The sequence below is a fragment of the Parasteatoda tepidariorum genome, chromosome 6 (assembly GCF_982258835.1).
Source record: "Parasteatoda tepidariorum strain Cologne lab strain chromosome 6, Ptep-v5.0, whole genome shotgun sequence".
In the NCBI taxonomy this organism is placed as follows: domain Eukaryota; kingdom Metazoa; phylum Arthropoda; class Arachnida; order Araneae; family Theridiidae; genus Parasteatoda; species Parasteatoda tepidariorum.
Window position 1 is genome coordinate 98,090,298 of NC_141760.1, and position 16,087 is coordinate 98,106,384.

The 16,087-nt window shown below is 30.8% G+C and overlaps 1 protein-coding gene across 1 annotated transcript; it reads left to right on the plus strand.

The window, feature by feature from the left end:
* Positions 1-240: 240 nt before the first annotated feature.
* Positions 241-9,572, plus strand: LOC147808228 (uncharacterized). The gene is made up of 3 exons (XM_087166660.1): positions 241-585; positions 5,787-5,935; positions 9,453-9,572. The coding sequence occupies exons 1-3, from the start codon at positions 334-336 to the stop codon at positions 9,523-9,525; spliced, it is 474 nt and encodes a 157-aa protein (XP_087022786.1). The 5' UTR covers positions 241-333; the 3' UTR covers positions 9,526-9,572.
* The last annotated feature ends 6,515 nt before the right edge of the window (positions 9,573-16,087 follow it).

Below are 16,087 nucleotides of genomic sequence, written 5' to 3' on the forward strand. Positions count from 1 at the left end.
CTAAGGAAGTACGAACAGCTTACTGTGCAAGTGGTACACGAGTCATTGTTATAAAACATAGCGTCTGATTTATAACAATAGCTTTTGTTATAACACAAGATATTTTTACCAAATAATATTAGCGTTAACATGCGCATTTGTTGAAACATGGCAAATGACATTCTTAATAATAATAAGAAGAAAAAGAAACAGACTTTGTTTTGTAACAATATAATTCCTGATTCCATAAACTATAGACAGTTCAAAATTTCAGGCGAAATTCGCACACAGCTCAAAGATTCAGATCTAACATTTTTAATTATACAGATAGTTTCACAAAAATAAAGAATAGCAATGCCCCAGTTAATGCATAATGTATTTGATACCTTTTTACCTATCGTTTTTCTCCTATCTGTGTTTGTTGGATCCAATGAAGAATGGAAGATAGTCAAGGAAGAAAATAAGGTGGCTTACTTCGTTAACTTTTGGTCTTATGTACTGATGCGTACACTTATTTCGGTCACCATTTGTGTAATAACTCGTTTGTATATGAGTAAGTGGGTAGAAAACCAGGATTTATATCACATATTCACTCTATTTACTGATGTGAGTACCAATTTTGATACTATTCTTACATCCGCCGAAGAGCCATTACATTATGACCACCCTCCATCTATAACAATAGGCTCGCCCAGGAACAATGTTTTCATGGGGCACATTAGGACCCATAATCCTCATAGAACAATCCCTGACGTCTGTAAGCAACTTGAACATAGTTGCAGACCAGGTTCATCCATTCATGGCAACAGTTTTTTCTGCGGGGGATGGTGTTTACCAACAGGATAATGCGCCTTGTCATTAGGGTCGAATCGTCATAGATTGGGTTCGAGGAACGAGGAACATTCCAGTGACCTTCAAGTCATGTCTTGACCCCCAAACTCACCTGACCTTAATCCAATAGAGCATTTGTGGTCCTACTTGGAAAACCAAATTCGTGGTGACACGTTACCCCCTCGCAACGTGAGGGAATGCAGGACCAGTTGGTGAGCGCTTGGAACCAGATACCTCAGACTACCTATCAGTACCTTGTGGAATCAATGCCACGGCGGGTGCTAGCAGTTTTGAGGACTGAAGGTGGTCCTACATGTTATACTAGGTGGTCATAATGTAATGGCTCTTAGGTGTATATCAATAAATATGCAATATATTCTTGGGAACAGAAATAAGAAACATAAAATTGCTTTTATTCTATACATTTGCAATGCATATATGAATCTAAATCAACCAATTCGATGCATAAAAGGGAAAGTAACAATTACTGTTTATTATAATAGTAGTACGTCGCACTAGAACTGCATAATGGGCTATTGGCAACTGCCTGGGAAAGATACCTGTAAGCGGTCCGAAGACATGTCGTCACAATTTAGAACCTCCCTAGAGGCGACGACGTCCCGCTTTTGTAACCCGACGACCAGCCCGGGAAGTCAAGCACTTTACGGTAGAACAGTTTAACAAGGTACTGCGCACCCTTCGTCCCATCGCAGGCTTTTCCAAGTGGTCTCCCACTCGCGCATTGATCTCTGCCAGTGGTGCTTGACTTCGAAGATCTGCAACTATTTATTGAGCATCGCATAGGATTTTGTTACGATTAACCTCTTCGTTATTTGAAAAGCAATTCACTATTTAATTTGTCAATGCAAAATTTTTAAAAAAAATCTCTGGTAAAAAATTCTGACTTTTGCTGGTTTGGTTTTAATTTACAGTTTGTAATTAAAAAAGTTGGGGTAATATAATGATAAGTCACGTTTTTAAATATAATCAGTCATTAAACATCTAGCATTATATTGTTTTTGATAAATATTAATTCATTTACCAGTTATTATCATTTTTATAGTGGGTATAAAATTAAAAACACTGATGTATAATTTTTCTAAAATCGTAAAATTTATGATGCTTAGAACTTTCCTTTTGCACTATGTATGAAATTATCTAACTAGAACCCTATGAATTGAACATAGATGCAGAAAAATTATATGATGGTCAAGTATCAGCACATTTCTTATTTTTCAGCAAAATACGTACCTTCATTTAAAAGAAAACTAGTCTTCACAGCTTTTCTCCCACACTACTTCAAGTTCCTTCTTTTAACTCAAAGAATTCTTTAAGTAGTTTATCCTTGAGAATCCTACTTAAATTAATTAAAATTTTACTATAACATTTAGAGATTTTAATTAGGATAAGACAAGGAAGAAGATCAAAAGTTTTTTTTTTTTCAAATTTAGTCTATTTCTGTTTGACTTGTTCTTATGACATTCACAACCTAGCTCTGCAGAATTTTAAAGAATTGTCGCATCCTTGTTGCATGTTTATTAAAATATTTCCGCATAGTTCATTGTGACTATTATATATGACTATATATGACTAAAACTCTCCAGCGTGTGTGGTCAATTAATGGAAATTATTTTAACTCATTTATCTTACTTCGAGTTGAATTATGTATTTCTTTGGTAACACCATATCCTAAATACAAATATAGCATTACCTTTTTTATAGAGTCCTTATTTAAAAAGCAAATTCAATAAATAATTTTATTAGTTATCACACTATTAAAAAGTACCTTGTCTTGTTGCGTAAGAATCTGAAGCAGAGAAAACGCTTGACGAAGATAGAGAATTTTTAAAAATGTAGTACTTCCTACAATAAAATTGTTATAATTTACCTAATGCGCATAAAAAAGAATTACATCTTCTTAAATATATTGTTTTTAGACATTGTATGTACATAATGGTGTAGAATTAGTTATAAATTTTAATATTATAAGTTTCGCGATTATTCATCAGTTATTTTCTTCTGTAACACATAAAAAGGGCTCGGAACAATATGATAAAACACTTGTTTCAATTTGTTCACTGCATAACTAAAAAACGCATGAAAACAAACTATGAAAACAGTCTTTGTTTTTCAAGAGAAAACTTGTATTTTAGAAGAAAAAAATTTGCAGACCTTTATTTCGTTTAATTTAAATCATTTAAATGAAAACTATACTAATAAACTGATAATGAAAAATTAGTTTCTTTCTAAGTATATTACGAAAGAAACTGTAACGAAAAAAATACATTTTTATCATAAATAAATTCGTAAAAACATATTTACAACTTTACTTAATAAACATTACTTGAATGTTTTATTAAGCTATGAGAAATTTTTATTAAACTGAAAAAAAATTTAAAGCAAGAATTCTTCCCTTAATTACTTTTTTCTGACACCTGATCCTAAAAATGCAGATTTTTAAAAAAAATAGATTTTTAAAGCTAATTCTCTCTTAATGTTTGGTAATTTCCATATAAAATTATCTCATTATTTAAAATCTAATGAATAATGGTAGTAAAAGGATCAAATATTCCACAAAATTACTTTATTTACATGACTTACTAATCACATTTCTTTAATAACCATTATATCTAAATATAGCTCCCAGTTACGAAATTAATTTTGCTCTGAGATAAGCAAATTAAAAGTATTTTTATTTTTGAATAAGATTTGAAAAACAAAGGTAAAGATTTTGGAAATATTTTTAAACGAGTTTTTAAAATGAACAGTTTTTAAAACCAATCAAAAGATAGTGGTAAGTTGGATGAAAACTAGGACCTGACTTTTTTGATTACTGCTGCCGTCTAAAAAAAAAACCCATGAAACTTGCTATAAACTGTTGCCATGCTGTTTGAAAATGAATGAAAAACAGATTTCATGATTTGCCTTTCATGCTAGCGTTCTCAAATATTGATTTGAAAAGTTTTGATTTTCAGTCTGCCAAGTTACTTCTGAGGCTCTTAATTGCCTAAAGATTTATTTTTTGCTAGTTCAATATGATATTACGTTTTTTTTTAAATCTCAACTGTAAACGGTGGGCACATAAAGCCTGTACTATTCCAGTGAAACATGACCAGTATTATTTGTGATTTCTATTCTTAAATCTTATCAATTAACTTATTAACGATGAATTCCAAATATAATCCATATCGTCGCTGAGATTTTTATTCTGGACATAGCTCGAAATGCATATTTTAGAAAATGGACACAGCTCAAAATATGCATTTAAGAAAAAAGGATCTACCTCAAACTGCGTATTTCAGAAATCGAACACAGCTCAAAATGCTTATTTAACCCCTTAACGATCGGTTAATTTTCAAGAAAACGGTCATAAAAGTGCCTATTTTGCCAAATACACGTATTTGATTAGTGCTGACATCTAGTTTAAAATAAACTAACTATTTACAAATACCTTAAAAATATCCTGGTACTGTCATCTGGTATGTAAAATGAGAAATAAAATGTTTTTCGGGCAATAGAAATGAATTAGTTTTATTCTTATTGGCGCCTTACTACTGAACACTCCAGCCCGGAAATTTCACGGGAACGAAAAATGGAGGGCGAAACCTCACCCCGTCATTTTCACGGGAGCGAGAAGGAAGGGGTTAAGAAAATGAAACTAACTCAAATTGCGTGTTTAAAAAAACGGACGTAGCTAAAATTCGTATTTCAAAAAATAGACTAGCTCAAAATGCGTGTTTGAGAAAATGAAACTAGTTTAAAATGCTTGTTTATGAAAACAGACATGGATAAAAAATACTTATGTAAAGAAACATAGCTGTTGTTGAAAAAAATGGATATAGCTTTCTGATATCATTTGATTCTGTTTTCCATACTTCTCTTATGAGAATTGTTTTTTTATTGTAAAAATCAAATAAATTCGTAATGTTATATCATTTGTTTGAATAAATCATTTAGTACATTTTCAATTATTCTTATTTTAAACCACTTTAAAAGTCAATCATTATTTTTCCAAGGTCGCTATGAGTGCCATAATTTTATGACAGTGATATTAAATTTATATTGGTCCTGCAGTGGACTGATTGTAGACATAGATTCCCGGTAGAACACCGAAGTCAAGCATCTCTGGCTGCTGTCAGTAAGCGGGTGGGTGGCCACTTTGATCAGCCTGCGTAGGGATTGACTGTGTATGGTATCGGTCCTCGTTAAACTTTTCTACCGTAAAATGCTCAACTTCGCAAGTAGGTAGTCAGGCTACCTAAGAAGGGGAGTTATCCCCTCTGCAGAGGATCAAAATTGTGATGGCATGCCTTTGGATCATCCTCAGGGATACTTCCCAGGCAGTCGTCAATAGCCCATTATGAAGCTCTAGTGCGACGTAAGTAAAATACCTAAATTTATATAGTGCGGATTTATTATTTTTAAAAACTACCTACTTCATTATTTAGTGTTGCATGGCCAGTTCAATCCCGAACTCTGGGCCTTTGTCCCATGTTGATTATGCTTAACGTTGAATAAGAAAGAAAAAGATAAGTGCATAATCCCTCGGGTAGCTGTTAAATTTGAGTTGAACATTGAAAACGCACATTTCGAGCTGCATCAATTTTATTAAACGCGCATTTTGAGCTGCGTCCATTTTTTAACGCGCATTTCGAACTATGCCCATTTTTCAAACGCAGTTCTTGAGCTATGTAAATTTTCTTAAACACGTGTTTTGAACTGTGTCCATTTTCTTAAACAAGCATTTTGAGATGTGTCCAAAATAAAAATCATACCAACGATATGATTCATGCCTGTTAAATCCCAGTGAAAAAAAGATAAATACAAGAAACAAATGAAACCTTACCACAAATTCTCATTAATGAGAAAAGCATTAAGGCTTTAGAATAACAGTTTCTAAAAATATAATGTTACACTAATAAACGAAAAAAAATCTTTTCTTAAAGTTTTATTTTCACTCTTCACTTTTTCCATAGGTTTCATCTTGCCTGATGGGTCAATTTATTCCCACCGATTTAATTATGGCCTTCATTGTTTTGATGACTTATGTAATAGTCGGATTTAGATTTATGTATGAAGTTATAGTTATGAGCCATGGCATTGCATGGTTATGCAACGAAACAAAGTAAGCATCCATTTCTGAATTTCTCTTATGTTAACTCAATTTGTAATTGATAAACAAAAATATAAAAACTTCATTTGAATATCTATTTAATAGCAAGATCATCACCTATCTATTATACAGGATGTTCTGTGATCAGCACTTAAATCTTGAAAGCCTTGACTATCATGAAGGGAAAAAAATATACACGTTATGAATAGAAAATTAATGCTTAAATAAACGAAATCAAATTCCTACGAATCATTATCAAAAGCAATCACCGTGTGGATCAAACCCAAAACCCTACCAGATCTATCTGGACGCAACTCGCCCCCATACGACCAAGAGAGTGTTTGATGTCCTGAATTAGCCCTTTGAGGATCGCACTCTTTCTATGAGGTCAATTCAATTGGTCACTATATTCCCCGGATCAGAACACGTGTCACTCATTTTTGTGGAACTATATTAGAATGTGTACAGAAATATCCCCAAGACCATTGCTGAGCATAAAATTGTCATTCAGAAGGTCATCGACCGCATTAATGTTCCGACACCTCAGCGGGTCATGCAGACTTTTCTTGCATCGATATGCCTACCAATGATGACAGGCATATCGAACATATCATAACCTAAATTCAAATATCTGTAGTAGCCGTCATGGCTCAGTGGATAGAGCTTTTGCCTTCCAATGAGGTGACCCGAGTTCGAATCCCAGCGATGGCTTATACGAATGCAACGATGGATGATAAGAATTTCGCATCCGGCTTGCACCGATCACAGTGCTAACGTAAAATATCCTCAGTAGTAGACGGATCATGGGTTAGAGTCCCCTTGCCGTCAGGCTGACCTTGGGAGGTTTCCGTGGCTTTCCTCTCCATGTAATTCAAATGCGGATTAGTTCCATCAAAAAGTCCTCCAATGGCAAATTTATTCCCAATACTTGATCTAGGAGTTCCTTGTCTTCTACACTGGGTTCAAAATTGAAAAGCAACGGAATTGAACATTAGTAATCGTAAACCCAAACGACGACGGTTATAAAATAAAATATATGTAGTGACGTTTACATTTGAATAAAATTTGTGCACTGAGTAATCTTTAAATTATTTACGTTTTATTTCATATAGTTCAATGATAATCAACCTGTATCTGCATTTTAAATAGTTATTACCTCATTTTCATTTTGTGATAACAGCGTTATCTTCAAGCTATACCCCACGCGTCGAATTGGGATAGTTATTTTTCCGCAAAATTCAAATTCGCAATAAAAAAAAATGGCAATTTCTATCCGAGATTTTAATCCTTCCATCCCCAGAGGGTATAGTGATTTGCAAGTTTGGTGTCATTGAATGTATCTTTTGCTAATAATTTAAGCGTGTATTTTCTTATTTCGAATTCAATGTGTATTTCTTGAGATGTTAGGCCATTTCCATACTCTCTGTATGTTAGGAAAGTTAAAAAAAGAAGTTAAGAAAAAATTAAAGGAAAAATATTAGATGAAAAAATTGAGCAGTACTATTTTTATCCAAATTGCATGAAAAGCGTAAAAAATGTGACAAGAATTCCTAAGAATTTAAAAATAAAAATTATTTTTTTGACCTAACACCCAAAAAAAAATTGAGGAATTTAGAAATCGGCGTTTTTAGCTCAGGTACCTTTGAAATAGTACGTCAAGAAAAGGATTACTGAGGAAAAATCTCTGACGTCAAATTATCAATTCCCGGATACATCTCAATTTCTTTCCTTTTTCGCAGTTTAAGGAGAAAATACGCTTAATGTATCTCTCTATATTTGATATTTTATGATATATTTTAAAGATACGCTTAATGCATCTCTCAATAATAAAGAACACCGTTGTTCTGGGTGTTCAACTTTACGTTACATTTTGTTTTGCAGCGCAAAATCTGTAAAACTGTAAAACTGATTACAATTAAATATAAAAAAAATGCATAGTACAATTCCATTAAAAAAAAATTCGATTATTTGTTCGAGAATTATTTATTTACTGACAGACGTACAGTAAATACCATGCACTAGAATGTAACTTCATCAAATAATTGTTGCTTGATATGATGAAGGGACTATGTTTATGTATATGAGTTAACATGAGTTTTTTTTTTTTTTGCCTTTAATTCAAAAGTTTATGCAATTAAGTGCTTTTCCTAATTTTTTCTCACTGTTTTTGCTTTAAATAAAGGTCATTTATCCAGCGTCGTAGGAAGGTTTAAGCATTTCAATCGAGATCATTATTATTTTTTTTTAACTTTCTACATTAACTCATGCTTGCGCTTGAGTTCATGTAGAAAATAACAGAATTGACCATCTAACCTATCGCCACATATAGATTTTCCTATTATGTAACACACTCTGTTTTGCTAAGCATATTTTTTTCGAGTCCAGTTGATTGTCTCAGAAATTCCGGGTAATCATTCATTTCATAACCTTCTGACGCAGATGGACAATTGTGTTCCGTTTATATATTTCTTCTTCTGAAGCTCTAATTACAACAAAAATATATTTTGATGTTTTTTAATTATAAAAAAACAATCCAATAGCTACCGAAAAAAATCTTTTATATTATCGGAATTACATTTGTTGTAAAATATATATCCGTTAGTTTGAAGATCTTTTAATTCATATTCAAAAATTTATCAATGATTGATATTGCAAATTAAAAAAATTTCAATGAGGAATAACTGTTTCTCTTAGATCTAAATAACTGCAAATTAGTGTTGTTTGCAAATGAGCAAATGTTGCAAATGTTTGCAAATGAGTAAACATTCTTAAAAGACTTCACCGTCAACGTAGATTATAACACCAGTGTTCCATCCTGTATTTCATAACAATTTTATATTAAAATGCTAAATATAAAATTTTACTCTTATTTTGATCTGAATTAATAAAAAAATAACGAAAAAAGTATAAAAATATGTCTTATAAAAACTTTGCGTCAAAGGGTTAACAAAATGAGATTACATACAATTATAATAATTATATATTTTATAAACAAATATATAATCATTCGCTTTTATAAAAAAAAACATACAGATTTTAATATGCCATATTTTTATTAAAAAATTTAGCATTATTCTCCCTTTTTAAAAAAAAAAATATATGCTTCAGAAATATAGCAATCATGATTGAGAAGCAGTCAGTGCAAGGAATATATATATATATATATATATATATATATATATATATATATATATATATATATATATATATATATATATATATATATATATTATATATATATTCTTTGGTAAAGGAGTGTGATGAACGGAACCTCCTAATTTTAATTTAAAAAAATGGTTTGCCATTGTCTATTTCAATGCTCTGAATCAAATGTAAAAGTAAAATCGATATTTATATGTGTGCTCATATTGTGTTCTATTAGCTTTCAATAAAACCATTTTCTAACATTAGCTTCAAGACACTCGAAAAAAATTTTAGATTGCTAAAAAAATTGTCAAAGTGATCATAGTTATCTTCACCGAATGATAATTTAATGATTTATTTAGAAATAAAAGTATTTTTGTTTCAGAAATATCATCAAAGAATATGAAAAGGAATATCGTGAAAATAGGCAGATCATTGATGAAGAATATGAAGTTTGATGACTTATTAGATAAGAAAGAATAAAAATAGATTTTTCAGTGATAACTTCTCAATAAATATTTTTTTGTCGTTTACTTTTTTACATTTACTTGGATGGTTTGCTTACCAACCTCCATATTCATAACATTCACAGTCAAATTACGTTGAAAAAAAATTTTTTTTCTTTGAAAGAACCACACATTTCCGTTAAAAGAATTATTAGAAGAAATAACTAAATCAAATAATAAGCGACTGAAATATAATTTAACTGCTTGAAACCAAAACAAGTTTAAATTGACATCTCTTTTAAAAAAGAAATACTGAAATTGACGCAGTTGGCAACCGAAAATACTAAACTGTAATTAAACTGGAACACTAATCAAAGAAAGTTCGCCATGCCTGTACTAGGGTCAAGTCCGTTGACAAAACGAAACCCGAAAAAATAAACAAATCTGAAATTAATGAAGTTGAAAATATCGAAAACTGCCTTATTGTGATAGGGTAAACTTACCAGAGAAGGAATACTTAAGCTGCGCTTGCCTTTTAAAAAATCATATTAATTTCAAAATTCGTAATTTTAGTTAAATGACAGTGCCAACATATTTGTTACTAAATGCAAATTATAAAAAAAAATTTAGAGAACTTACATAATATTGTTTTAAAGTTTTGGAGGTTCAAATAACAAGTAGTAAGAAGACCAAGTGAAGGAACAGCTCTTACCAGTGAATGAACACCCAGTAAAGGAACACTTAATTTTGGTTATTTATTAATGCTCTTTACGAATTTATAAGCCATACAAATATTTAAAAACAAGCCTATTTTTAAAATTATAATGTTAATGGAAAATGTTAACTTTTGTTTGTAATAATGAATTGAAAATTAAAGTGTCAACATATTAACACGTACAGTTCATTCACTGGGAAATCTATGCCCAGTAAAGCCCAGGAAATCTATGCCTCACTGGTTTGAAGTTGTTTTTCGTTTTTTTAACATACTTTTGATGCGGAACATCACTAAAGGTATAAGGAAATTAAAATTATCTTTTATTTTCATTAACTTAGGAAAAAACCTAGTAAAGGAGCACTTGTTCCTTCACTGGTTTTGGTGATCCAGTAAATATACACCCCCTTATCTCAGTACTTTATTATGCTATGATGCTTGAAGGAAATAAAACGTAACTTCAATAACTATATTTTGAATTATCTTCTTCACAGTGAGAAAAATAAAGCTATTACATGCAATTAATTCCACTTCAAACATATAAATACAAACACTCACCTTATAATTTTTTCAAAGAAACAAGGTGTTGCGGAGATAATAACAAATTCAAAAATTTTTCCAGAGAAATCTATTTGACCTGGTAATCCAAAACATTGCTAGATGACTTCCTATTGTTTGGCAGTAAGCTATTGTTACCAATCAATCTAAAGAAAAACTTTCAAATTCTTATTTTTAATCAATATATATGAAATGTTCCTTCACTGGGTAGTGTTCCTTAACTGGTTGGTATACCCTATTGAAATTTCTAGCAGTGAAGAAAAATCTTTTTATTAATTTTTTAATTATTTTTAATCAAAAATAAAAATTTAACAATTTTTTTAAAAATGTTTAATTTATTAAAAGGGAGATTTTAATCGATATTAAAGTCACTAACAAAGCCCTTCTAAACAATGGCAGAAGACTTCATTTGAGATCGGTTAAACCGATTAATCAAAATGTTTTACTCGTAATGACGTCATACGCTCTAAATCATACGATCAATTTCTAATAAACTATATTTGAAGTCATACAAAGTTTGCAAAATTACGCAAACTCTTCAAGTGCTGAGGAAACAGTAAGTTTCTCACCTTTTGTTTTAATTAACATGTAGATATTCTAATTGCTCTTTTCTGATTTTCTTGAAGTACAATTTTCTTTCTAAAAGATGAAGTTTATGGACCTTTAAAGTCGCAAACTATACCTATTTATATAGCAAAATTCAAACTCCCGATGCATTTTGAATTAGGACCCACAACCATTTGCCCCGCAGTCCACTACAGTAACCACTAGTACAGTGAAGAAGACAGATAAAATTCCAGTTTCACATACAAAATGATTTATCTGTGCTATACAGAATAGAAATTCATGAAACACAAAATGTATATAGTTGCTGATAAATAGTATAAATATAACTACCACTAATTGAAGTATAACTAAGAAGTATTATACTTTGATGACAGAACAACACTATGCAATAACAGGCATACTATTATTAAAAACTAATTTCCGCAAAATAAAAAGGACTCTTAAATGCATAAATTTCAATCATTATAAGTGCACGCATGACATTTCTCTAGAATTGTATGAACACAAATTTTATCTTTCTCAAAAAACAACATTTAATAATATTCTTAAGTTACAACTATAAGTTAGTTATTAAAATATTGGCTTCATATTTGCAGAAAATACCCATACTTGTTATAGATAAATATAGAAAATTTTTTAAAAGAATTTAGTATGAAACTAAAGTTCTACACATATACAACGCTAAAGCTAAGGAGGAAGTTAGCAATTTTTTTTTATAATTTTTGCAACTCGTGATGCATTTACAGAAGGTTTCATATTAAAACATAAGCATCATATTTTTGCGTTTACAACTTTTATCGTCTCCGAAAATTTTCTCCTCATTTTTCAGAAACGTCTAACGTTTTCTTTTAATCCCTTATAAAAATTAACGTATTTTCTCTTTTTTTTTTATTTTAGTGTACGAATTAAAGATTCTAAACTTTTTTATTTTATTTACTTATTTTATAAGTAAAAAAATTTAGATTTCTTTTTTTTAACTAAACAAAAGTGTTAATTTATTGCTCAATTAAAATGACGTCACCTGTTCTGAATAATATTTAAATTCCAACATTCAATCACTCGCTCCCAAAATTCCTTGATTGAAAGAATAAAATCTTGTGCAAATGTCTTACAAGTTTATAAAAAATCCGGTATAATTCAAGAGAACGAAGCAAATTTAAATATTTATTTAATTGAAATACTTAAAATACTTAAGAATTAAGAACTAATTTTCAAAGAAAGTACATAAAAAATATGCAGTTAAGTCCTAGTATGCGTGACACTCTTGGCATGATTTTGAAAAATGTCGCATTGATATTTGTCGCCAAACTGTAGTTAACGTAACTTACGTTTTTACGATTGTCGCCAAGGATTGGCGTAGGAAAAAAAATATAGAAATTCGTGACCTGAAAATTGCAAAAACGCATAAGGTACAGTGTAAAAAAGCATATACATCATAAATGAATAAACAGATCATGAAAAGACAAGTATTTATTAATAACAAGTACAGATTTCAAACCTTAACGCCCTTTTCCAAACCTTGCCAAGATCGCTAAATCCCCCATGCCACGTTTATAAGGATTAAGCCAAATGTGCTATAGATTTAAAATGTTGTTAATAGTTTTAAAGCCACTTTAGGTACCTTTTGAACTCTTTCCTTTTTCTTTTTTTTTTTTTGTAAATTTTTTAGTAGTCGATAGTTTTCTTTTTTTAAAGTTTTGTGAATTTAATAAATGTGTTAAATAATGCCACTGAACTACAAAAGAATAAAGTTTGTGCAATGTTAATAATCTTTTAGACGAACTCTAGCCTTAAGTTTTTTTTATACACATTTTTCACTTTGTACTTTCGTCTAGTTTAAAAATGATAATCTAAAATAGTTTTTTTAAACTTCGCTGAGTATTTCACACGTATTTTTGAAGTTATACTTCTTATGCGACTTCCAACAAGGTTGCGTTAAACGTTTAAAGCTACATTTTTATTGGCCGGGAAATCACGTGGTAGGATCCAGTTTTCCCTCATTCATTTCCATATTGTTTTGGTTCTTACTAGCATAAAAATTATAAAAGTAATGTTTTTCTATAAGTATTTTTTTAGTTTGATTTGATACACACATAATTCAATAGGATTGTATTTTTTATTTTCAAATTTAGTGGATAACAATTGTAAAAAATGAGTGAAAACAATCCCACGGACAATGCGACGGATTTAAGGTTATGTCAAGGTACGTCTCTTGTGAATATCAATTGATTGTTAGGTTCTCTTTTGAAATTACATTATGACGCATTCTCATACATTATTAATACAAATACATTTTCCAGGGCGAGACGATGAGGCAACCACAAGCACTTCCACTGGTTCAAGAGGTCCACGAGGGAAAAATGCACAATATTACCGTGATTACAGAGCACAGAAGCGAGAGCAGCAGGAAAAAGAGTGAATAGTGATCCTTCTACGACTGCTGATTCTTCTACAATTAACGTCGCAGGTTACGAAGTTTAACTTCTTCCGCTCGGAGGGACTCCACGCACTATTTTTTTTTCCTTTAATTTTCAACCAATAGCTAATAAATTTCAAGCACTATACATTTATCATTAACTGTAATTGTAATTTTTTTTACATACCTCCTATAGTATCTAACGCTACTCTTCCTTTTAACAAAATTATTACTTTATTTTCTCTTTACAAATATGTTCATATAGTTTGTTACATTACTCTTAGATGCTTATATTTTGAGAGTAAATGAAAAATTTCACAATACAATTTTAAAACTTCAATATTTCTGCTTCTATACTTCTAACCTGCTTAAGCTTATGAAGATTTGATGAAAACATTTTATCCCGCTGTTTTTTCTATTAAACTCATAAGGGTTTCTTTAAAAAATAATACTTTTTCATTTCTCATATTTTTTACCCTTATTTGTCGCTCAAAAAGTTGACAGTGACTTTAAAATTAGGAAAATAAAAATTGTTTGATTCTTCAAAAAAATAAATACGTAATCCTTATTCTTTAGGTTCGTAGTGAACTCGTTTGATTACTAAAATATACTGCATACATTTAAATTTTTCAAATGAATACGCAATATGATTCGTCATCTTTCGCATTGTGATATATAAATATCACTAAAATAATTTTTAAAAATAATTGTTTGTTTAGCATGTGTTTAGAATGTTAAGCATTCAATATTTGTCATCAAAATTAAAATTTAATTTTTTACCAAACACTCTAGCATTACATTAAATCAATATAGTTCCTTTAGCCCCTTTCAAATGAATAAGTAATATGATTCGTCATCTTTTGCATTGTGATACATAAATATCACTAAAATAATTTTTAAAAATAATAGTTTGTTTACCATGTGTTTAGAATGTTTAGCATTCAATATTTGTCATCAAAATAAAAATTTTCTTTATAAACAATCACTCTAGCATTACATTAAATCAATATGGTTTTATAAAATTTCCAACATCAAACAGTGAAAGTAAACCAACACAAACATCAATCTTAGTTTTTTCATAGCTCTTCATTTACTTTATGTTTGTCGAAATAAAAGAGTTACCCCAATATTAATAAAATGAATGGATCACAGACTTATAATTGCAGTCAATTTCGATGATGTAAATTGCAGTAGAGACAAGTATTAAATTTTTTGAGGGAACATGTAAAAAAAGTTTCAAAGAAAGTTTTTTGTTCCCAAAAATTTCAGTTTCGCAAATCACTCTGTTATCCTTTACTTTATTGTCATCAAGAAAATGCTTTAGAATGCCTTGGCGAAAATTAAATTTCTTACTAATAATCATCATAGTGTTTAAAATAGGTGAAATAAATATTTATTCTTCAGCAAAACAATTTTATTTTATTTTATAACCGTCGTTGAACAGCCGACCCAATTTCATGAGTTTACGACTACTTACGTTCAACTCCGTAGCCTTGTAATTTTGAACCAATCCAGAACTCCTGGATCAGTACCCCCAGAGGTATTGATTTGTTGTGGGAACATGGAGGACTTTGAGACTCGACAGATTTAACGTGCATCAGTCTCAGCAAAACAATTCTCAAGATTGTAGTAAGACTCACACCGATAAAGGAATTAAAGAGAATAACTTCTTTCTTTATAAAAAGAGAGTAAAATAAGTAACGCCTATACACAAATAGGATATCAGATGATTGCTAAATTCTTCATGGATACCTCAGCCACGTAGTGGCCTGCAACATCGTAAGGTAGTGCTGCTGTGATCACGTTTCCGTAGCGTTACCGTAGTGGTATTTTCTCGCTTAAGCTTGTTTCGTAAGCATCATATCTTCGACTTATCCTTGTTTTTTGAACTTCTTTGTTTGCCCATCGTAAGTATGGCCAGTCGTCATCGTATAGACGATGCCACAAGATGGCGGATAGTTAGAATACTCGAAGTGGGTAAATCATGGACTACCTGTGGAAGGGACCTTAGGGTTTCTAGAAATGTGGTGTCCACTCTGGGGAAACAATTCACTGAGACAGGAACAGTGGTCTGCTGGCCTGGTCAAAATCACAAAAGTTGAACAACGCTAGCTCAAGACCATTATTTGAGAAAGTTCGTGCAAAAAGGGGTAGATCTGAGACAGTTACACAACTATCTCACAATCTGTATAATGCAACAAGGCCATACAGTTTACGGACAACAGTAGAACAAGAAGTACAACATACAAGTACGAACAACAGACTTGATTCATATGTCATGTATGACAGGCACCCTGTGATTCGCATCTCTTTGGTTATGT